This window comes from Oncorhynchus masou, chromosome 7 (assembly GCF_036934945.1).
Source record: "Oncorhynchus masou masou isolate Uvic2021 chromosome 7, UVic_Omas_1.1, whole genome shotgun sequence".
Classification (NCBI taxonomy): Eukaryota; Metazoa; Chordata; class Actinopteri; order Salmoniformes; family Salmonidae; genus Oncorhynchus; species Oncorhynchus masou.
Genome location: NC_088218.1, coordinates 10,370,399 through 10,394,596, shown reverse-complemented (window position 1 = coordinate 10,394,596; position 24,198 = coordinate 10,370,399). Strand labels below are relative to the sequence as shown.

The 24,198-nt window shown below is 44.6% G+C and overlaps 1 protein-coding gene across 1 annotated transcript in view; it reads right to left on the bottom strand.

The window, feature by feature from the left end:
- Positions 1 to 24,198, bottom strand: part of LOC135542964 (kalirin-like) — a 66,889-nt gene that overhangs the window by 618 nt on the left and 42,073 nt on the right. Inside the window, 4 exon segments of the mRNA XM_064970089.1 lie at positions 7,194 to 7,446; positions 15,025 to 15,127; positions 21,292 to 21,446; positions 21,966 to 22,067. Coding sequence (XP_064826161.1) covers positions 7,194 to 7,446; positions 15,025 to 15,127; positions 21,292 to 21,446; positions 21,966 to 22,067 — 613 coding nt within the window.

Below are 24,198 nucleotides of genomic sequence, written 5' to 3'. Positions count from 1 at the left end.
CTGGACAACTATCGCCCCATAAGGGATGATCTGGACAACTATCGCCCCATAAGGGTGGGATACAAAGGATCTGGACAACTATCGCCCCATAAGGGTGGGATACAAATCTGGGATCATAAGGGTGGGACAGGACTATCGCCCCATAAGGGTGGGATACAAAGGATCTGGACAACTATCGCCCCATAAGGGTGGGATACAAAGGATCTGGACAACTATCGCCCCATAAGGGTGGGATACAAGGATCTGGACAACTATCGCCCCATAAGGGTGGGATACAAAGGATCTGGACAACTATCGCCCCATAAGGGTGGGGATACAAAGGATCTGGACAACTATCGCCCCATAAGGGTGGGGATACAAAGGATCTGGACAACTATCGCCCCATAAGGGTGGGATACAAAGGATCTGGACAACTATCGCCCCATAAGGGTGGGTTACCAAGGATCTGGACAACTATCGCCCCATAAGGGATACAAAAGGATCTGGACAACTATCGCCCCATAAGGGTGAGGATACAAGGATCTGGACAACTATCGCCCCATAAGGGTGGGATACAAAGGATCTGGACAACTATCGCCCCATAAGGGTGGGATACAAGGATCTGGACAACTATCGCCCCATAAGGGTGATCTGGATATCGCCCCCAAGGATCTGGACAACTATCGCCCCCATAAGGGTGAGGATACAAAGGCCCCATAAGGGTGAGGATACCAAGGATCTGGACAATCGCCCCATAAGGGTGAGGATACCAAGGATCTGGACAACTATCGCCCCATAAGGGTGGGGATACAAAGGATCTGGACAACTATCGCCCCATAAGGGTGGGGATACAAAGGATCTGGACAACTATCGCCCCATAAGGGTGGGGATGATCTGGACTATCGCCCCAAAGGATCTGGACAACTATCGCCCCATAAGGGTGAGGATACAAAGGATCTGGACAACTATCGCCCCCATAAGGGTGAGGATACAAAGGATCTGGACAACTATCGCCCCATAAGGGTGGGGATACAAAGGATCTGGACAACTATCGCCCCATAAGGGTGAGGATACAAAGGATCTGGACAACTATCGCCCCATAAGGGTGGGATACAAAGGATCTGGACAACTATCGCCCCATAAGGGTGGTATACAAAGGATCTTGACAACTATCGCCCCATTTCAAGACTACCTTGTTTAGCTAAGATTCTTGAATCCTTGGTTAATGCACAACTTTGTTCCTTTTAATCTGATAATTGTATTCTTAATATAAACCAATTGGGGTTTAGGCCTGGGGATAGTACTACCACAGCAGCCAGGCTAGTTGTTAATGATCTTGTCATTGGATGCTAAAAAGATCTGTGCGTCCTTCTTTATTGACCCGTCAAAGGTGTTTGACACTGTTGATCATTCTGTTTTGCTGAAGTTATCAAGAATAGGCCTGGGATATACAGCCTGTTTATGGTTTCAGAATTATCTTAGCGACAAAACTCAGGCCATCTTGACAGACGGGTTTAAATCTAAATTTCATTATTAAATGGAAGAATTAAATGGAAGAAGTTTAGAACAGCCAAGACGCTTCCTAGAGCTGGCCGCCTGGCCAAACTGAGGTGACCAAGAACCCGATGGTCTTTCTGACCGAGCTCCAGAGTTCCTCTGTGGAGATGGGAGAACCTTCCAGAAGGACAACCATCTCTGCAGCACTCCACCAATCAGGCCTTTATGGTACAGTGGCCAGATGGAAGCAACTCCTCAGTAAAATGCACCTGACAACCCACTTGGAGTTTACCAAAAGGCACCTAAAGAACCCTCAGACCTTGAGAAACAGATTCTCTGGTCTGATGAAACCAAGATTTGGCCTGAATGCCAAGTGTCACATCTGGAGGAAACCAGGCACCACTCATCACTTGGCATGTGGTGGCAGCGTCATGCTGTGGGGATGTTTTCAGAATCAGGGACTGGGAGACTAGTCAGGATCGGGAAAGATGAACGGAGCAAAGTATTAGAGAGGTCCTTGATAAAAACCTGCTCCAAAGCGCTCAGGACCTCAGACTGGGGGCGAAGGTTCACCTTCCAACAGGACAATGACCCTAAGTACACAGCCAAGACAACGCAGGAGTGGCTTCGGGACCAAGTCTCTGAATGTTATTGAGTGGCCCAGTCAGAGCCTGAACTTGAACCCAATCGAACATCTCTGTAGAGACCTGAACATTGCTGTGGACGCTCCCCATCCAACCTGACAGAGCTTGAGAGGATCTGCAGAGAAGAATGGGAGAAACTCCCCAAATACAGGTGTGCCAAGCTTGTAGCATACCCAAGAAGACTCAAGGCTGTAATCACTGCCAAAGGTGCTTCAACAAAGTACTGAGTAGAACAGTACTGGGTCTTAATACTTATGTAAATTTGATATTTCAAAAAAATATATATTACAAATTAAAAAAATTCTACAAACCTTTTTTTGCTTTGTCATTATGGGGTATTGTGTGTAGATTGATTAGGTGGAAAAACTATTTAATTCATTTTAGAATAAGACTGTAACGTAACAAAATGTGGAAAAAGTGAAAGTGTCTGAATACTTTCTGAAAACACTGTATATACAAACTTTAGTTTAAATGAGTGGATTTGGCTGTTTCAGCCACACCAGTTGCTGACGGGTGTATAACATTGAACACACAGCCATGCAATCTACATAGACAAACACCGGCAGTAGAATGGCCTTAATGAAGAGCTCAATGACTGTCAACGTGGCACTGTCATAGGATGCCACCTATCCAACAAGTTATTGTGAAGTGGAAATGTCTAGCAGCAACAACGGCTCAGCAGCGAAGTGCTAGGCCACACAAACTCACAGAACGGGACTGCCAAGTGGTGAAGCGCGTAGCGCGTATAAATCGTCTGTCCTCGGTCGCAACTCTCACTACCGAGTTCCAAACTGCCTCTGGAAGCAACGTCAGCACAATAACTGTTGGTCAGTGGCTTTATGAAATGGGTTTCCATGGCTGAGCAGCCTCACACAAGCCTAAGATCACCCTGAGCAAAGCGTCGTCTGGAGTGGTGTAAAGCTCACTGCCATTGGACTCTGGAACAGTGGAAATGTGTTCTCTAGAGTGATGAATCACGCTTCACCATCTGGCAGTCTGAAAGACGAATCTGGGTTTGGTGGATTCCAGGAGAACGCCACCTGCCCGAATGTATAGTGCCAACTGTAAAGTTTGGTGGAGGTGGAATAATGGTCTGGGCTGTTTTTCATGATTTGGGTTAGACGCCTTTGTTCCAGTGAAGGGAAATAACTCTTTGCTTCCAACTTTGTGGCAACAGTTTGGGGACGGTGCTTTCCTGTTTCAGCATGACAATGCCCCCGTGCACACAGTGATGTCCATACAGAAATGGTTTGTCGAGATCCATGTGGAAGAATTTGACTGGCCTGTACAGAGCCCTGACCTCAACCCCATCGAACACCTTTGGGATGAATTGGAACGCCGACTGCAAGCCAGGCCTAATCGCCCAACATCAGTGCCCGACCTCACTAATGCTCTTGTGGCTGAATGGAAGCAAGTCCCCGCAGCAATGTTCTAACATCTAGTGGAAAGCCTTCCCAGAAGAGTGGAGGCTGGTATGGCAGCAAACTGGGGACCAACTCCATATTAATGCCCATGATTTTGGAATGTAGTATACCCCCAACCCCCTCCTAAAGATATAGGTTTTGAAAGGAATATCTCTCAAAGTATTGTAAGTGTGTTGTTGTTCGATAGGACTGTAGGAGGGAAGAGAAAGGGTGGAAAGAAGGGAGGGTGGAGGGAGAGAGAGAGCGGTAGTGAGGGAAGTACAGCATGCTGGGTTGTCAAAAACTGCAAGAGGGAGAAAAGGTGGGAGAAAGAGTGAGAGAGAAGGGGAGGAGGAAAGGAGAGAGGGAGGAAAGTGCAGGCTTGGGGGGGATGGCAGTTCCCTTTCTCAGGTAAACTTCCTCTGAGACAACAAACCCCAGACCACAGGAACTCTTGGTTTCTGTATGACTGACCCAACCGCACACACAGAAACAACAAACACACAAAGCCCAAGGATAAGTGTGTGTGTGTTTCCGGGTGGGTGGGTGAACGTATCTGGAGCAATTTCAGCAGAAATGAGTGAGCATAACCGGACTAACTAGTATAACCTGACTAACTAGTCTAGTAGCCAAACAGACATGGACACAGACAGAGGCAGAGAGATGGAGTGAAGGAATTTCAGGTATGACCACCAAATCTGTGTGTGTATGTGTGTTCTAAATGGGATATGTTAGGAGATCATAATTATTAATACATTCTCCTCGACTGGCAAAACATCAGCTTATGTGTCCATGTTGCTCCTACAATCCCTCTCTCTACCTCTCTCTCTCTACCTCTCTCTCTACCTCTCTGTCAGTCTTTCTATCTCTACCTCTCTCTCTCTCTCTCTCCCTCTCGCTCTCTCTCTCTCTCTACCTCTCTCTCTCCCTCTCGCTCTCTCTCTCTACCTCTCTCTCTACCTCTCTGTCAGTCTTTCTCTCTACCTCTCTCCCTCCCTCTCTGTCAGTCTTTCTATCTCTACCTCTCTCTCTCTCTCTCTCTCCCTCCCTCTCACTCTCTCTCTCTCTACCTCTCTCTCTACCTCTCTCTCTCCCTCTCTCTCTCTCCCCTCTCGCTCTCTCTCTCTCTCTCTCTCTACCTCTCTCTCTACCTCTCTCTCTCTCTCTACCTCTCTCTCTCTCTCTCTCTCTACCTCTCTCTCTACCTCTTTCTCTACCTCTCTCTCTACCTCTCTGTCAGTCTTTCTATCTCTACCTCTCTCCCTCCCTCTCTGTCAGTCTTTCTATCTCTACCTCTCTCTCTCTCTCCCTCTCGCTCTCTCTCTCTCTCTCTCTACCTCTCTATCTCTCTCTCCCTCTATCTAACAACTACAACAACACACAGCACAGGATCAAATCAAAGCAAAGTCAGCTGTACTACCACACACACACACACACACACACACACACACACACACACACACACACACACACACACACACACACACACACACACACACACACACACACACACACACACACACACGCACACACACAGACACACACGCACACACACAGACACACACACACAGTCACTCACCTGTCTCATCAATCTCTCCCAGGATCCAACTCCAAACCCTGGAGCAAGAGCAACAGCCTCTCCCCCTGCGCATGCCTCCCCCCTACCACATTACCCAGACAGAGAGACAGACAGAGAGGAGGGATAGAGGTTCCTCTCCTAACTCCAGACTGAAATTCAACTCAACTCTGAGATCTAAACTGTTTAAAAAGGCGGAGTTAGAGCTGAACAGTTCTAAGGAAAGAGGCGGGATTAAGTTAGACGACTAGAGAAATTAAGTGAAATGATTGAGAGACATTGTGTGTGAATGTGTGTCTGTGTGTTCATGTAGTTCATGTGTGTTACACTCTAAAGTAGGACACTGCAGTTTTCACCTGCTGTGCTTCTACTAGTATTGTTTCCCATGCCGTACACACGTACACACGCACACACGCACACACACGCACACACGCACACACACACACACACACACACACACACACACACAACTTTAGCATCAATGTTTGACAGTCAGGTCAATGTATAAACCTCTAAACGCCACCTGGGGCTTTACCTTTACCCTGTGTGTGTGTGTGTGTGTGTGTGTGTGTGTGTGTGTGTGTGTGTGTGTGTGTGTGTGTGTGTGTGTGTGTGTGTGTGTGTGTGTGTGTGTGTGTGTGTGTGTGTGTGTGTGTGTGTGTGTGTGTGTGTGTGTGTGTGTGTGTGTCTCAGGTCAGGCAGTAATTCTTTATTCTGACCTGCCACAACAAACTGGAGATTAAAACTGGTACGATAGTTACCCAGCTGGTAAGTTTCTTCACACACACACACACACACACACACACACACACACACACACACACACACACACACACACACACACACACACACACACACACACACACACACACACACACACACACACACACACACACAGAGAGAGGGGGAGTCCCATAGTGAGTTTCAGGGACTACACTAAACTGTATTTATAATGCAGAGGTAAAATATTAAAGATTGAAGACTGTTTGTTTGGGTGAACGCCCGTCAGACTGAATTACCACCATCGAAAGTTCCTTTCTGTTTCTGCTCTCTTCTTCAATTCTCTTGTTGCCTGCCTTCCCTCTCTCTTTGTCTGGAGTCACTAAACACTCCTTATGCAAAAACTTAAGAAGCTTCTTAAGAAAAAAAAAAGTTAATAAGATTTGCAATTCCTCAAAATATCTTAATGATTTTCTTACGAACTTCTTAAATATCTTCTTACAAATCTTCTTAAGATGTTTGTTGCTAGGCAACCATCTTAGCTTGCTATATGTCTAGCAGTGGCAATCATGTTAGCATATTTCTTACTGAGATTACTGTTCTAAAACATGTTCTTGGGTTTAAATTAATCAATACTGAAACTTTCAGATGAGGTTTGTGAGTGAATGAAACATGTTCCTTTGCTTTCATGAGCTTTTTCTCTCACTGCCCTGAGTTGAAGACAAAGGGTTTAGCTGTCTTGGAATGAACAACCTTTACAATAACTTTATTTTCAAGAATCACATTTCTTCTTAACTTTTTACTTAAGGAGAAACATAAGAAATTGATAAGAACATTTCCAATGACCTTTTTGAGGAACAGCAAGTTTGCTTAACTTTCTTGTTAAGTCTATCGTTAAGGAAAAAATGGTAGTTAAGAAGAAATGTCTTCTTAAGAAGGTTTTGTGAATCTGGGCCCTGACTTGCTACGTATATCAAATGTAAATGTTCATGGAGTATTTTAATGAAAGTTTAGAGTTATGCACGTCAGCATTTTGGCATTTGAGAAGGTTCTTGAGTGGGATGTTGAAATTTCCTCTAGATTAAACAGGAAATTAACAGCAGCAGAGAGGAAGTGACCCAAGAACAATAATACCACTTCCTATTTGAAGGCCGCCAGACTGGTCTGACACAGGTCACCATAACAACCAGAGATGGAGTTGTGTTTCTGAGCTTCCAAGAGTGAGAAAGTACCTCTGCAGAACTCAGCAAGGTAAAACCACTAAGAATTCAGCTAAAACAACAAACACTTTTTACAAAAGTATCAAAATGATTTTCCTAATGGAGCTCTCCATACGTTCCCATGCATTCCACCCCAGAACTCCGTCAGTCTCACCTTTCCCAGCGGTGGTGGCAGGCATCAAGCCGTCCATGTCAGCGCTGTGGGAGTGGGAAAGGCAGAGGGCAGTCATGGGTACCAGGCCCTCCTGTGGGGGGGTGAGGTCTGTGGTCCTGACCAGACACCAGCCCGATCGCTCACTGGACCGCTCCACTAGCTCCACGGTCTGACCGCAACGAACACTCAGCTCCTCAGCCCCGCCCGCCGAGAAGTCCAACAGGACCACGGTCAACTCACAGCCACCGGACAGCTAGAGAAGAGGGGCAGAGATGGCAGAGGGAGAGAGATCGAGATAGAAAGAGAGTGAGAGAGAGGGGGAGAGAGATAGAAAGAGAGTGAGAGAGAGGGGGAGAGAGATAGAAAGAGAGTGAGAGAGAGGGGAGAGAGGACAGAGAAAGAGAAAGAGAGAGGGAGAGAGATAGAAAGAGAGAGAGAGAGGGAGAGAGATAGAGATAGAAAGAGAGAGAGGGAGAGAGATAGAGAGAGAAAGAGAGTGAGAGAGATAGAGATAGAAAGAGAGAGAGGGAGAGAGATAGAGAGAGAAAGAGAGTGAGAGAGAGGGAGAGAGATAGAAAGAGAGAGAGAGGGAGAGAGATAGAGATAGAAAGAGAGAGAGGGAGAGGGAGAGAGATAGAGATAGAAAGAGAGTGAGAGAGAGGGGAGAGAGGACAGAGAGAAAGAAAGAGAGAGAGGGGTAGAGATAGAGATAGAAAGAGAGTGAGGGGAGAGATGGCAGAGAAAGAGAAAGAGAGAGAGGGAGAGAGATAGAAAGAGAGTGAGAGAGAGGGAGAGAGATAGAGATAGAAAGAGAGAGAGGGAGAGAGATAGAGATAGAAAGAGAGTGAGAGAGGGAGAGAGATAGAGATAGAAAGAGAGAGGGAGAGAGATAGAGATAGAAAGAGAGTGAGAGAGAGGGGAGAGAGGACAGAGAGAAAGAAAGAGAGAGAGGGGAGAGATGGCAGAGAAAGAGAGAGAGAGAGGGAGAGAGATAGATAGAGATAGAAAGAAAGTGAGGGAGAGGGGAGAGAGGACAGAGAGAAAGAAAGAGAGAGAGGGAGAGAGATAGAGATAGAAAGAGAGTGAGAGAGAGGGGGAAAGATAGAGATAGAAAGAGAGTGAGAGAGAGGGGGAGAGATGGCAGAGAAAGAGAAAGAGAGAGGGAGAGAGATAGAGATAGAAAGAGAGTGAGAGAGAGGGGAGAGATAGAGATAGAAAGAGAGAGAGGGGAGAGATGGCAGAGAAAGAGAGAGAGAGAGAGGGAGAGAGATAGAGATAGAAAGAGAGTGAGAGAGAGGGGGAGAGATAGAGAAAGAAAGAGAGAGGGGAGAGAGAGATGGCAGAGAAAGAGAAAGAGAGAGAGAGGGAGAGAGATAGAAAGAGAGTGAGAGAGAGGGGGAGAGATGGCAGAGAAAGAGAAAGAGAGAGAGGGAAAGAGATAGAGATAGAAAGAGAGTGAGAGAGAGGGGAGAGAGGACAGAGAGAAAGAAAGAGAGAGAGGGTGTGTTAACATTGTGTAAAATGAGTGGCCTCAGGTTGTCTAGCGGTTAGTCCCCACTCATTTAATAAAGAAAGAAAACATTGTGTAAAATGTGGTAATTTCAAAGTATGAGCTAAAGCTTCAAGAGAGAAGTGAAAGTATAGAGTATAAGTAACCGTCTATGAACGACAGGAAAGACAGGGATGTAGAAGTTGTGGTCTTAACGTTGACACTGGTATGCAAGGCAGGGCAGAGCACAGACAGGCACACTATACCACATAGTCTCACACGTAAATCCTCCCAAATGACCTCTCTTGACCCCCCTTGTCTTACCCCCATAAACCAGTTCTGATTGAATTGGTTCAAAGCCCTGAAACTCTGGGTTGCCAGTTTGATTGAATTGGTTCAATAGCCCTGAAACTCTGGGTTGCCAGTTTTGATTGAATAGGGTCAATGACCCTTAAACCTCGGGTTGCCAGTTCTGATTGAATAGGGTTCAATAACCCTGAAACTCTGGGTTGCCAGTTTGATTGAATAGGATTCAATAGCCCTGAAACACTGGGTTTCCAGTGAGTGATTCCAGCCCCAGGTGTTTTGAAACACCTGACTAGAGCATGACCTGATCCTTATGGTACAGACAGAAGAAGGAAAACACTCACAACAAGGGAGAGAGAGAGAGGAGGGGGAGAGAGAGAGAGAGAGAGAGAGGAGGGGAGGGGAGAGACAGGGAGAGAGAAAGAGAGAGAGAGAGAGAGAGAGAGAGAGAGAGAGAGAGAGAGAGAGAGAGAGAGAGAGAGAGAGAGAGAGAGAGGAGGGGAGAGACAGGGAGAGAGAAAGAGAGAGAGGAAGGGAGAGACAGGGAGAGAGAAAGAGAGAGAAAGGAGGGGAGAGACAGAGAGAGAGAGAGAAAGAGAGAGAGAGAGAGAGAGAGGGGGAGGAGGGGAGAGATGATAGGGTATGAGAAAGAGAAGAGGGGAGAGATGGAGAGGGTATAAGAGAGTGGGGGAGACAGGGAAAGAGAGAAGAGAGAGAGAGAGAGAGTGAGGAGGAGAGAGAGAGAGAGAGAGAGAGAGAGAGAGAGAGAGAGAGAGGAGGAGGGAGGGGAGAGACATGATAGGGTATGAGAGAAGAGAAGAGGGGAGAGATGGAGAGGGTATAAGAGAGTGGGGGAGACAGGGAAAGAGAGAAAGAGAGAGAGAGTGAGGAGAGGAGAGAGAGAGAGGGAGGAGGGGGGAGGGGAGACATGATAGGGTATGAGAAAGAGAAGAGGGAGAGATGGAGAGGGTATAAGAGAGTGGGGGAGACAGGGAAAGAGAGAAAGAGAGAGAGAGAGAGAGAGAGAGAGAGGGAGGAGAGAGAGAGAGAGAGAGAGAGGGAGAGACATGATAGAGAGAGAGAGAGAGGAGGGGAGAGATGGGAGGGTATCAAAGAGTGGGGGAGACAGGGAAAGAGAGAAAGAGAGAGAGTGAGGAGAGAGAGAGAGGGAGGAGGGGAGAGACATGAGGAGAGAGAGGATAGGGTAGAGATGGAGAGTATAAGAGAGTGGGGGAAACAGGGAAAAGAGAAAGAGAGAGAGAGAGAGAGAGGAAGGAGGGACTGGATAGGGTATAAGGAGAGGGGAGAAACAGGGAGGAGAGTGGGAGAGACAGTGAGAGAGAGGAGGGGAGAAAGGAAAGGAAACAGAGGCTGATTGGACAAATATGTGAATATGTAAATCAGGGGGGGCTGTCCTTCCAGGAGTTATCAGGGAGGAGGGGAGAGACAGTGAGAGAGGAGGGGGGAGAAAGGAACACACACACATTGGACAAATATGTGAATATGTAAACACACACACACACACACACACACACACACACACACACACACACACACACACACACACACGCACACACACACACACACACATACACACACACTCCATGGGGACTGTTGGGGTGTTCCCCATCCAAATCATTCACAGATGTTTTGGGAATCCTGCCATACGGACACAGCTTTCCCAACAGAGAGAGAGAGAGAGAGAGAGAGAGAGAGAGAGAGAGAGAGAGAGAGAGAGAGAGAGAGAGAAAGAGAGGATGGGAGGAAAGAGAGAGACTGAGGGAGAGAAAGAGAGAGAGAGAGAGCAACAGAGACAGATATTGTGAAAGTGAACAGTACAACCCGGGTAAAGAACTCCCAGTAGAGTTGTACTGATGGTGAAAATACACTCAGCTCTGAACAGTTTGGTTGTGACCACATACACACACACACTTACATAGGCTACATACAAACTAAAACATCAGATGGTAAAACACCTGCTCCCAATGTCTCAGTGGGTCAGTCTAGAGGCATGGTGCTGCAACAGCAAGGTTGTGGGTTCGATTCCTGCATTGACGACATATGTTGACAGCTCCGTCAGTCGTCCTGGCTAAGAGCGTTTGCTAAATGACCATATCATAACAACATGGTCATAATAAAGTGTATAATAATATATATGTATATTAATACGAAACACGCAATCTAAATGAAACATTCAAGATGTGTAGAAATGTATACATACCAAGATATCACTGGTGAACTGTTCCCCAAACTATGCAGAATGACTTTAAACACTGTGTGAGGAAAACACCCTCTCTCTCTCTCTCACCCTCATAACACATATACACACACACGCGTGCGCACATATGCGCACACAACACACACAGCTACTGCTACAGGGATGAGGTCATGAGACTGGTCTATTGTTTTGGGAGACACCCCTCTGGTCCTGTTTTGGCTCTCTGTACTGCACTGCCTCAGAGGAGGGGAGAAGAATCGCTCACTTCCTGCAATTCCTATGGTGGCCAGATGGTGACACTAACAAAAGATTGGAGTACAGAAAGATATCTCTTCGGTGTTATATCCTCTCCAAATTGCACTGTGAAAGACAGCAGAAGACAACTGTGAGAAGTACAATAAAGAGGTGAATGAAAAGGTCAAGTCCAACTTCTATGTTGATGACTGCCTTAAATCTAGTGGCCACAGAAGAACAAGCCATAGCTCTCACAAAAAAACCTCAGAGATGTGTGCGGTCAGGGTAGGTTCAAGTTGACCAAGTGGGTCAGCAACAGCCGTGAGGAACACAAAGCCAAGCAGATAAAAGATCTGGACCTGGACAGAGAGAAGCTGCCTGTTGAAAAAGCACTTGGAATCCAATGGAACATTGAAAGTGATGTGTTTACCTTCCGAGTCATCATCGAGAACAGACCCCTTACGAGAAGAGGTATCTCTCAACCATCAGCTCTGTTTACCATCCATTACGTTTCCTCGCCCCATTTATCTTAAAGGCAAAGCAGATTCTTCAAGAGTTTTAAAGTGTGGATGGGACGAAGTCATCCCCGAAGAACACTTTATTTCATGGAGGAGATGGCTCTCAGAGGTGGACCAGCTGTCCAGATTCCAGATTGACTGGTACATGATGCCTGAGAACAGCTGCATCACTTTGGTGACGCAAGTGAACAAGGTTATGGCAGGTTAAAGGTCCACATTGCATTCATGCTGGGGAAATCTAGAGTGTATCCACTCAAGCAGATGACGATCCCCAGACTGGAAGTTGCTGTAGCAACATTGGCGGTGCGAGTGGACAGGATGTTAAGGTTGGAGCTCCAGATTGAACTCTAGGAGTCAACTTCCTGGACAGAAACTTCCTGGACTGACAGCCAGTCTGTGCTAAAATACATCCGCAACGATACCAAGAGATTCCATACCTTTGTGGCTAATAGGGTTGCTGTGATCCGTGACATATCGAAAGCAAAACAGTGGAGGTATTTGATCTCCAAACCAAACCCAGCCGACGATGCCTCAAGAGGGTTACATGTTGAAACTTTCCTGAACTCAAAGAGATGGCTCAAAGGACCAGAATACCTGGAGAAAGCAGAAACACACTTGCCGAAAGTCCCCGAGGAGCTTGGCTCCATCCCTCCGGATGATCCAGAGGTGAGAAAAGACGTAAAGTACAAGTGTGGAAGAAAAGAGTCCGACCAGCAAGCTGATTGAGTACTACTCAATATGGAACAGCTGGAAGAAAGCAGTTTCCTGGAGGCTGAAACTGAAGAGAGTTCTACAGTTAGGCCAGAAAAGGAAAGTTCTCACAAAAACGGATCCAGAATCAGATCAGAGTTTAACAAACTCATTGAAGGAACAAACTGACATTTTCAAACTAACGTTTGGAAAATAAAGTCTCTCTGTGGATGACCTAGATGAAGAAGAAAGGGTAATCATTTGATTTGAGCAAAGACAGCACTTTAAACAAATTGCACTCATTGTGAAAGGAAGATAGTGTGCCAAGGGAAGCGGCTCAATCTGTAAGCTTTATCCAATTGTTGACAATGGCATTCTGAGAGTGGGAGGAGGGTTAAGCAAAGCTGCTATGCCTATAGAACTAAAGAATCCTATGATCCTGCCCAAAGACTTCCACATCTTCAGACTGATCATCCATGAGCAGGTTGGTCACTCTGGGAGAGGACACATGCTTTCCAGTCTTCACCAGCGATATTAGATGCCATGTGCCAAGTCCTTAGCATGGAAGATCCTAAGAGCTGTGTCTTCTGCAGCCGGGTACAAGCTAGAGCTGGAGAACAGAAGATGGCCGACCTTCCACAAGATCGGGTGTCACCTGATTTGCCGCCTTTCACCCATGTGGGCATAGATTACTTCGTCCCCATAGAGGTGAAGCGAGGCCGCGTTCATGTGAAGCGGTATGGTGTGATCCTTACTTGCCTTTTGAGTCGAGTTGTCCACTTAGAATTTGCTAGTTACCTGGATACTGATTCCTGCATCAATGCCCTGCGCAGGTTCATCTGTGGAAGAGGCCCAGTAACAAGTATCAGAACAGACAATGGCACCAACTTTGTTGGAACACACAGAGAGCTAGGAGAAGCGCTGAAAGAGCTGGTTCACAACAAGATTCAAAATGCATTACTGAAGGAAGGAGTGAATTGGTCATTCAACCCTCCCTCAGGAGGGCACCATGGGGGGTATGGGAGAGGTTGAAAAAGATCCTCTATTCAGTCCTTAAAGAGCAAGTACTGGATGATGAGGCTTTGCAGACAGCCTTGTGTGAAGTTGAGGCGATCATGAATGACAGACCAATCACAACTGTCACAAATTACCCTAACGATCTAAAACCCCAGACTCCGAACCATCCACTTTATCTGAAAACAAAGCCAGTCCTGCCACCAGGACTATTCCAGAGAGGAGACCTATACTCACCAAGGAGATGGAAGCAGGTACAATATATCACTGACCTCTTCTGGAAGAGATGGATCAGGGAATATCTTCCACTTATGCAGGAGTGGAACAAGTGGAAGAAAACTAATAGAAACTTCAGTCCTGGTGACCTTGTTTCCATTGTGGATGACACCACTCCAAGGAACTCCTGGCTAATGGGGCGTGTGGTGGAGGCGTGTGGTGGAGGCGTGTGGTGGAGGCGTGTGGTGGAGGTGTGTGGTGGAGGCGTGTGGTGGAGGCGTGTGGTGGAGGCGTGTGGTGGAGGCGTGTGGTGGGGGCGTGTGGTGGGGGCGTGTGGTGGAGGCGTGTGGTGGAGGCGTGTGGTGGAGGCGTGTGGTGGAGGCGTGTGTCAGTGCAGTTAACAATTAGAGGCCGGTATGTTAGAGCCGATTTGGACATATTTGTATAAAAGACAGAACATACAGAGCTCCATGTGTGTAAATATATGAATGTATGTGATGAATTATTAGGTACGTACCTGTATGATTTATATTTACCTGGTTGAGGTATATTCCTTTGTTATTAGTGTACCTTAGTTTCTGCCCCCTCTTGCCCATTCATTGTACTGTGGTAAGTGTGTTAGTGGTAGGATAAAGACAGGAAGTTGGGCCTTCGGGGGTGGAGGGAGTCCTAGCTAGACGGTTTAGAGTTTTGACCAGACATACAAACAGAACATAATATGCATTTTCATGTCAAGTAATCTATGCCTTAAGTTGATTAGAGAATCACTTTAGTTAGATATAAGAAAAATCAATCATCTATTTTGTTGCACCATTTCTCTGGATCTCATTGAATGTTTTTGCCGTTTGGCTTTTGGGAACTTTGAATGTGGACTGTATGCGTCAGAAACAACCCTGCCCCAGGCTTGGCAGTGGCTATGTTCCATTAGCAAAGGAAGCCCCTACACTCATAGAACGTCAACAAAAAGTCAGACACTCTTACACGCTCTTAGAGTCTCTGTATGAGTATATATACATTTACATTTAAGTCATTTAGCAGACGCTCTTATCCAGAGCGACTTACAAATTGGTGAATTCAGAACAGATCACTCTTGGGTACTTTTTGTGTAAATAGTGGTGGCTGCTGGGTAGTGTAGTCTGTCCCTACCTTGTCGCTGTCTGCGGTGTTCTGAGAGGTGCGGGAGGCAATGGAGACGGTGTCTGGCTGGCTGCTGGCATCTCCCAGGCTGTCTGCATCCTCATTGGTGTCTCTGGGGGGTGACGCGTAAACATAAAAATATCATGATACGTACCGCACAACCTGATGAAACTTACATAATAAAAGCCATAGAGATCCTATCGAAGTTCCAGAATGGGGTGAAAATGGCAGCCATATTGGACAGAGAGAAATCCAACCCAGTCTAATGTGAATGAATGGCAGCCATATTGGACAGAGAGAAATCCAACCCAGTCTAATGTGAATGAATGGCAGCCATATTGGACAGAGAGAAATCCAACCCAGTCTAATGTGAATGAATGGCAACCATATTGGACAGAGAGAAATCCAACCCAGTCTAATGTGAATGAATGGCAGCCATATTGGACAGAGAGAAATCCAACCCAGTCTAATGTGAATGAATGGCAGCCATATTGGACAGAGAGAAATCCAACCCAGTCTAATGTGAATGAATGGCAGCCATATTGGACAGAGAGAAATCCAACCCAGTCTAATGTGAATGAATGGCAGCCATATTGGACAGAGAGAAATCCAACCCAGTCTAATGTGAATGAATGGCAGCCATATTGGACAGAGAGAAATCCAATCCAGTCTAATGTGAATGAATGGCAGCCATATTGGACAGGGAGAAATCCAACCCAGTCTAATGTGAATGAATGGCAGCCATATTGGACAGGGAGAAATCCCACCCAGTCTAATGTGAATGGCAGCCATATTGGACAGAGAGAAATCCAACCCAGTCTAATGTGAATGAATGGCAGCCATATTGGACAGGGAGAAATCCCACCCAGTCTAATGTGAATGAATGGCAGCCATATTGGACAAGGATAAATCCCACCCAGTCTAATGTGAATGAATGGCAGCCATATTGGACAGAGAGAAATCCAACCCAGTCTCATGTGAATGAATGGCAGCCATATTGGACAGGGAGAAATCCCACCCAGTCTAATGTGAATGAATGGCAGCCATATTGGAGAGGGAGAAATCCCACCCAGTCTAATGTGAATGAATGGCAGCCATATTGGACAGAGAGAAATCCAACCCAGTCTAATGTGAATGAATGGCAGCCATATTGGACAGGGCGAAATCCAACCCAGTCTCATGTGAATGAATGGCAGCCATATTGGACAGAGAGAAATCCAACCCAGTCTAATGTGAATGAATGGCAGCCATATTGGACAGAGAGAAATCCAACCCAGTCTCATGTGAATGAATGGCAGCCATATTGGACAGGGAGAAATCCAACCCAGTCTCATGTGAATGAATGGAAGCCATATTGGACAGAGAGAAATCCCACCCAGTCTAATGTGAATGAATGGCAGCCATATTGGACAGGGAGAAATCCCACCCAGTCTAATGTGAATGGCAGCCATATTGGACAGAGAGAAATCCAACCCAGTCTAATGTGAATGAATGGCAGCCATATTGGACAGGGAGAAATCCCACCCAGTCTAATGTGAATGAATGGCAGCCATATTGGACAAGGAGAAATCCCACCCAGTCTAATGTGAATGAATGGCAGCCATATTGGACAGAGAGAAATCCAACCCAGTCTCATGTGAATGAATGGCAGCCATATTGGACAGAGAGAAATCCAACCCAGTCTCATGTGAATGAATGGCAGCCATATTGGACAGGGAGAAATCCCACCCAGTCTAATGTGAATGAATGGCAGCCATATTGGACAGGGAGAAATCCAACCCAATCTAATGTGAATGAATGGCAGCCATATTGGACAGAGAGAAATCCAACCCAGTCTCATGTGAATGAATGGCAGCCATATTGGACAGGGAGAAATCCCACCCAGTCTAATGTGAATGAATGGCAGCCATATTGGACAGGGAGAAATCCTACCCAGTCTAATGTGAATGAATGGCAGCCATATTGGACAGAGAGAAATCCAACCCAGTCTAATGTGAATGAATGGCAGCCATATTGGACAGGGAGAAATCCAACCCAGTCTAATGTGAATGAATGGCAGCCATATTGGACAGGGAGAAATCCAACCCAGTCTAATGTGAATGAATGGCAGCCATATTGGACAGGGAGAAATCCAACCCAGTCTAATGTGAATGAATGGCAGCCATATTGGACAGAGAGAAATCCAACCCAGTCTAATGTGAATGAATGGCAGCCATATTGGACAGAGAGAAATCCAACCCAGTCTAATGTGAATGAATGGCAGCCATATTGGACAGAGAGAAATCCAACCCAGTCTAATGTGAATGAATGGCAGCCATATTGGACAGAGAGAAATCCAACCCAGTCTAATGTGAATGAATGGCAGCCATATTGGACAGAGAGAAATCCAACCCAGTCTAATGTGAATGAATGGCAGCCATATTGGACAGAGAGAAATCCAACCCAGTCTAATGTGAATGAATGGCAGCCATATTGGACAGAGAGAAATCCAATCCAGTCTAATGTGAATGAATGGCAGCCATATTGGACAGAGAGAAATCCAACCCAGTCTCATGCGAATGAATGGCAGCCATATTGGACAGAGAGAAATCCAACCCAGTCTAATGTGAATGAATGGCAGCCATATTGGACAGAGAGAAATCCAACCCAGTCTAATGTGAATGAATGGCAGCCATATTGGACAGAGAGAAATCCAACCCAGTCTAATGTGAATGAATGGCAGCCATATTGGACAGAGAGAAATCCAACCCAGTCTAATGTGAATGAATGGCAGCCATATTGGACAGAGAGAAATCCAATCCAGTCTAATGTGAATGAATGGCAGCCATATTGGACAGAGAGAAATCCAACCCAGTCTCATGCGAATGAATGGCAGCCATATTGGACAGAGAGACATCCAACCCAGTCTAATGTGAATGAATGGCAGCCATATTGGACAGAGAGAAATCCAACCCAGTCTAATGTGAATGAATGGCAGCCATATTGGACAGAGAGAAATCCAACCCAGTCTAATGTGAATGAATGGCAGCCATATTGGACAGAGAGAAATCCCACCCAGTCTAATGTGAATGAATGGCAGCCATATTGGACAGAGAGAAATCCAACCCAGTCTCATGTGAATGAATGGCAGCCATATTGGACAGAGAGAAATCCAACCCAGTCTAATGTGAATGAATGGCAGCCATATTGGACAGGGAGAAATCCAACCCAGTCTAATGTGAATGAATGGCAGCCATATTGGACAGAGAGAAATCCAACCCAGTCTAATGTGAATGAATGGCAGCCATATTGGACAGGAAGAAATCCAACCCAGTCTAATGTGAATGAATGGCAGCCATATTGGACAGGGAGAAATCCAACCCAGTCTAATGTGAATGAATGGCAGCCATATTGGACAGAGAGAAATCCAACCCAGTCTAATGTGAATGAATGGCAGCCATATTGGACAGGGAGAAGTCCAACCCAGTCTCATGTGAATGAATGGCAGCCATATTGGACAGAGAGAAATCCCACCCAGTCTAATGTGAATGAATGGCAGCCGTATTGGACAGGGAGAAATCCAACCCAGTCTAATGTGAATGGCAGCCATATTGGACAGAGAGAAATCCAACCCAGTCTAATGTGAATGAATGGCAGCCATATTGGACAGGGAGAAATCCCACCCAGTCTAATGTGAATGAATGGCAGCCATATTGGACAAGGATAAATCCCACCCAGTCTAATGTGAATGAATGGCAGCCATATTGGACAGAGAGAAATCCAACCCAGTCTCATGTGAATGAATGGCAGTGGACTAGTCTAATGTGAATGAATGGCAGCCATATTGGACAGGGAGAAATCCAACCCAGTCTAATGTGAAAATCCATATTGGACAGAGAGAAATCCAACCCAGTCTCATGTGAATGAATGGCAGCCATATTGGACAGGGAGAAATCCCACCCAGTCTAATGTGAATGAATGGCAGCCATATTGGACAGGGAGAAATCCTACCCAGTCTAATGTGAATGAATGGCAGCCATATTGGACAGAGAGAAATCCAACCCAGTCTAATGTGAATGAATGGCAGCCATATTGGACAGGGAGAAATCCAACCCAGTCTAATGTGAATGAATGGCAGCCATATTGGACAGGGAGAAATCCAACCCAGTCTAATGTGAATGAATGGCAGCCATATTGGACAGGGAGAAATCCAACCCAGTCTAATGTGAATGAATGGCAGCCATATTGGACAGGGAGAAATCCCACCCAGTCTAATGTGAATGAATGGCAGCCATATTGGACAGGGAGAAATCCCACCCAGTCTAATGTGAATGAATGGCAGCCATATTGGACAAGGATAAATCCCACCCAGTCTAATGTGAATGAATGGCAGCCATATTGGACAGAGAGAAATCCAACCCAGTCTCATGTGAATGAATGGCAGCCATATTGGACAGGGAGAAATCCCACCCAGTCTAATGTGAATGAATGGCAGCCATATTGGACAGGGAGAAATCCCACCCAGTCTAATGTGAATGAATGGCAGCCATATTGGACAGAGAGAAATCCAACCCAGTCTAATGTGAATGAATGGCAGCCATATTGGACAGGGCGAAATCCAACCCAGTCTCATGTGAATGAATGGCAGCCATATTGGACAGAGAGAAATCCAACCCAGTCTCATGTGAATGAATGGCAGCCATATTGGACAGAGAGAAATCCAACCCAGTCTCATGTGAATGAATGGCAGCCATATTGGACAGGAGAAATCCAACCCAGTCTCATGTGAATGAATGGAAGCCATATTGGACAGAGAGAAATCCCACCCAGTCTAATGTGAATGAATGGCAGCCATATTGGACAGGGAGAAATCCCACCCAGTCTAATGTGAATGGCAGCCATATTGGACAGAGAGAAATCCAACCCAGTCTAATGTGAATGAATGGCAGCCATATTGGACAGGGAGAAATCCCACCCAGTCTAATGTGAATGAATGGCAGCCATATTGGACAAGGAGAAATCCCACCCAGTCTAATGTGAATGAATGGCAGCCATATTGGACAGAGAGAAATCCAACCCAGTCTCATGTGAATGAATGGCAGCCATATTGGACAGGGAGAAATCCCACCCAGTCTAATGTGAATGAATGGCAGCCATATTGGACAGGGAGAAATCCAACCCAGTCTAATGTGAATGAATGGCAGCCATATTGGACAGAGAGAAATCCAACCCAGTCTCATGTGAATGAATGGCAGCCATATTGGACAGGGAGAAATCCCACCCAGTCTAATGTGAATGAATGGCAGCCATATTGGACAGGGAGAAATCCTACCCAGTCTAATGTGAATGAATGGCAGCCATATTGGACAGAGAGAAATCCAACCCAGTCTAATGTGAATGAATGGCAGCCATATTGGACAGGGAGAAATCCAACCCAGTCTAATGTGAATGAATGGCAGCCATATTGGACAGGGAGAAATCCAACCCAGTCTAATGTGAATGAATGGCAGCCATATTGGACAGGGAGAAATCCAACCCAGTCTAATGTGAATGAATGGCAGCCATATTGGACAGGGAGAAATCCCACCCAGTCTAATGTGAATGAATGGCAGCCATATTGGACAGGGAGAAATCCCACCCAGTCTAATGTGAATGAATGGCAGTAGAGACATAATCCTGATTTTACTGATGGAGGAGAATAAAAGTGAAGGCATGTGATATATCACACATTGTGTAACAGAATCATTGTCAACCTAAAATATTGTTAAATAAAATATATGTAAACAGACCATAAATGTCTAAATGTTTCCTTTCTTGGAAAGCTGAGAGTGCTATTATATGATACAATATCAGAACTTGTTGTATTTACACTTGTAAATATCATCAACTGAATCATCAACTGATGCAGCCAGTGTGGCTGTGGATTGACTGCATTGTTTGAATGGAATGTTGGCATATTAGCATTTAATTTGAAACATTCATGGAATCATTCCTCTAAAACTGTCTGGCTAGCTAACAAACAAACAGTGCAGATAAATTCTTCAAATGTATTATTTAACACAATATCTTATCACAGCACTGGCAAACCATGTTTGACCAACTCCCTGACCACAATATCTGACATTTATCCCAACATAAGAAGGTTCATGACCATTCTAGTATTCTAATTCCTAATTCTATACTAAATACACTCAAACCCACTTCTCTGTCTTGCAAGTAATACAAACGGTACAACCACCTTAGCAGTACAAGAGACAAGAGAGGAAGTGGGCTGTGTGTGTGCATGTATGTACAAACCTCCTGTTGATGCTGCGTGTGCGGACCAGGGTGGGGGCGGGGGTCTTGGGGAGGGGGATGGGCTCCCTCAACGCTCCTCTCAGATGGCCACGTCTCTCCTGGATCACCTGACGCACGCTACGTACCCACTCCTGCTTCAGCTCCAGAGATGAGGCCTGGGAGGGAGGGAGAGAGAGAGAGAGAGAGGAGGGGGAGGGAGGGAGGGAGGGAGGGTGATAGAGAGAGAGAGATAGAGAACGGGAGGGGAGTTAGAGAGGGAGAGAGAGAAGGGGGAGGGCAGGAGATAGTGATAAAACGAGACAAACGGATAGTAAAGTAAATATAGGAAAGCACAACAGGAGCCACATCAGAGGAGAGTGCACGTGAAAAGGTTCACCAGAGATGTTTTAATTGTTTATTGAACCTTTATTTAACTAGGCAAGTCAGTTAAGAACAACGTATTATCTACAATGACAGCCTACCCCGGCCAAACCCTAACCCGGGCTTCGCAAGGCCAATTCTGCGCCACCCTATGGGACTCCCAATCACGGCCGGTTGTGATACAGCCTGGAATCAAACCTGAGTCTGTAGTGATGCCTCTAGCACTGAGATGCAGTTGGAGAGTGCACATGAAAAGGTTCACCAGAGATGACAGGCAGTAGGAGAGTGCACTTGAGAATATATTTGGCTGTTACCTTGAGGACGGTCTTGTTGTCCGAGGTGGGGGTACGGCCCACCCACAAAGCAAACTTACAGGGGTCCCCTTCAATATGCTCTGTCACCCCCAACTCTGATGTCTGGAAGAGGACACAAGGCAGTTAATGTTTCCTTTGGGAAACGAGGTGGGGTATATGGGATGTAGAATGCATGAAAGTATATGTATGTGTTGTAGCCATACCCTCAAGCTGCTATTGCAGAGGTACCTGGTGTGATAGAGTAATATTTTATATGTGTATTACTATGTTTATGGTATAGTATTGTATAGTATGGTATGGTATAGTATTGTATGTTATGGTATGGTATAGTATTGTATGTTATGGTATGGTATAGTATTGTATAGTATGCTATAGTATGGTATGGTATAGTATTGTATAGTATTGTACAGTATGGTATGGTATAGTATTGTATTGTATGGTATAGCATGCTATAGTATAGTATTGTATAGTATGGTATGATATAGTATAGAATGGTATGGTATGGTATAGTATGGTATAGTATGGTATGGTATAGTATTGTATAGTATAGTATGGCATAGTATGGTATGGTATAGTATTGTATAGTATGGTATTATATAGTATAGAATGCTATAGTATGGTATGGTATGGTATAGTATGGTATAGTATGGCATAGTATAGTATTGTATAGTATAGTATGGTATAGTATGGCATAGTATCGTATTGTATCGTATTGTATGGTATGGTATAGTATGGTATGGTATAGTATTGTATAGTATGGTATTATATAGTATAGAATGCTATAGTATGGTATGGTATGGTATAGTATGGTATAGTATGGCATAGTATAGTATTGTATAGTATAGTATGGTATGGTACAGTATTGTATAGTATGGTATTATATAGTATAGAATGCTATAGTATGGTATGGTATGGTATAGTATGGTATAGTATGGCATAGTATAGTATTGTATAGTATTGTATGACATAGTATGGTATGGTATAGTATTGTATAGTCTGGTATTATATAGTATAGAATGCTATAGTATGGTATGGTATGGTATAGTATGGTATAGTATGGCATAGTATAGTATTGTATAGTATGGTATAGTATGGCATAGTATAGTATTGTATAGTCTAGTATGGTATAGTATTGTATAGTATAGTATGGTATAGTATGGCATTGTATAGTATAGTATGGTATAGTATAGTATTGTATAGTATGGTATGGTATAGTATGGCATAGTATAGTATTGTATAGTATAGTATGGTATAGTATGGCATAGTATAGTATTGTATAGTATGGTATGGTATAGTATAGAATGGTATAGTACAGTACAGTACACTCAGCCTGCTCTTGTAGAGGTACTTGGTGTGGTAGAGTAATATTGTATAGGTGTTTTACTATGTGTATAGTTGAGATGGGAGTACAGTATGGTATGGTGCAGTATGGTACAGTATGTTACAGTATGGTATAGTATGGTACAGTACAGTACAGTATAGTATGGTATGGTATGGTATGGTATGGCATGGTATTTTATGGTTTTAGTATAGTATGGTATAGTATGGTATTAGTGTAGTATGGTATGATATTAGTATAGTATATTATAGTATGGTATGGTATAGTATAGTATGGTATAGTATGATATGGTATAGTATGCTATAGTACGGTATAGTATAGTATAGTATGGTATGCTTTAGTATAGTATAGTATGGTATAGTATGATATGGTATAGTATGCTATAGTACGGTATAGTATAGTATAGTATAGTATGCTTTAGTATAGTATAGTATGGTATAGTATGATATGGCATAGTATGCTATAGTACGGTATAGTATAGTATAGTATAGTATGGTATGCTTTAGTATAGTATAGTATGGTATAGTATGATATGGTATAGTATGCTATAGTACGGTATAGTATAGTATAGTATGGTATGCTTTAGTATAGTATAGTATGGTATAGTATGATATAGTATAGTATGATATTAGTATAGTATATTATAGTGTGGTATGGTATAGTATAGTATGGTATAGTATGATATGGTATAGTATGCTATAGTACGGTCTAGTACAGTATAGTATGGTATGCTTTAGTATAGTATAGTATGGTATAGTATGATATAGTATAGTATGATATGGTATAGTATGGTATAGTATGATATGGTATAGTATGATATGGTATAGTATGCTATAGTACGGTATAGTATAGTATAGTATGGTATGCTTTAGTATAGTATAGTATGGTATAGTA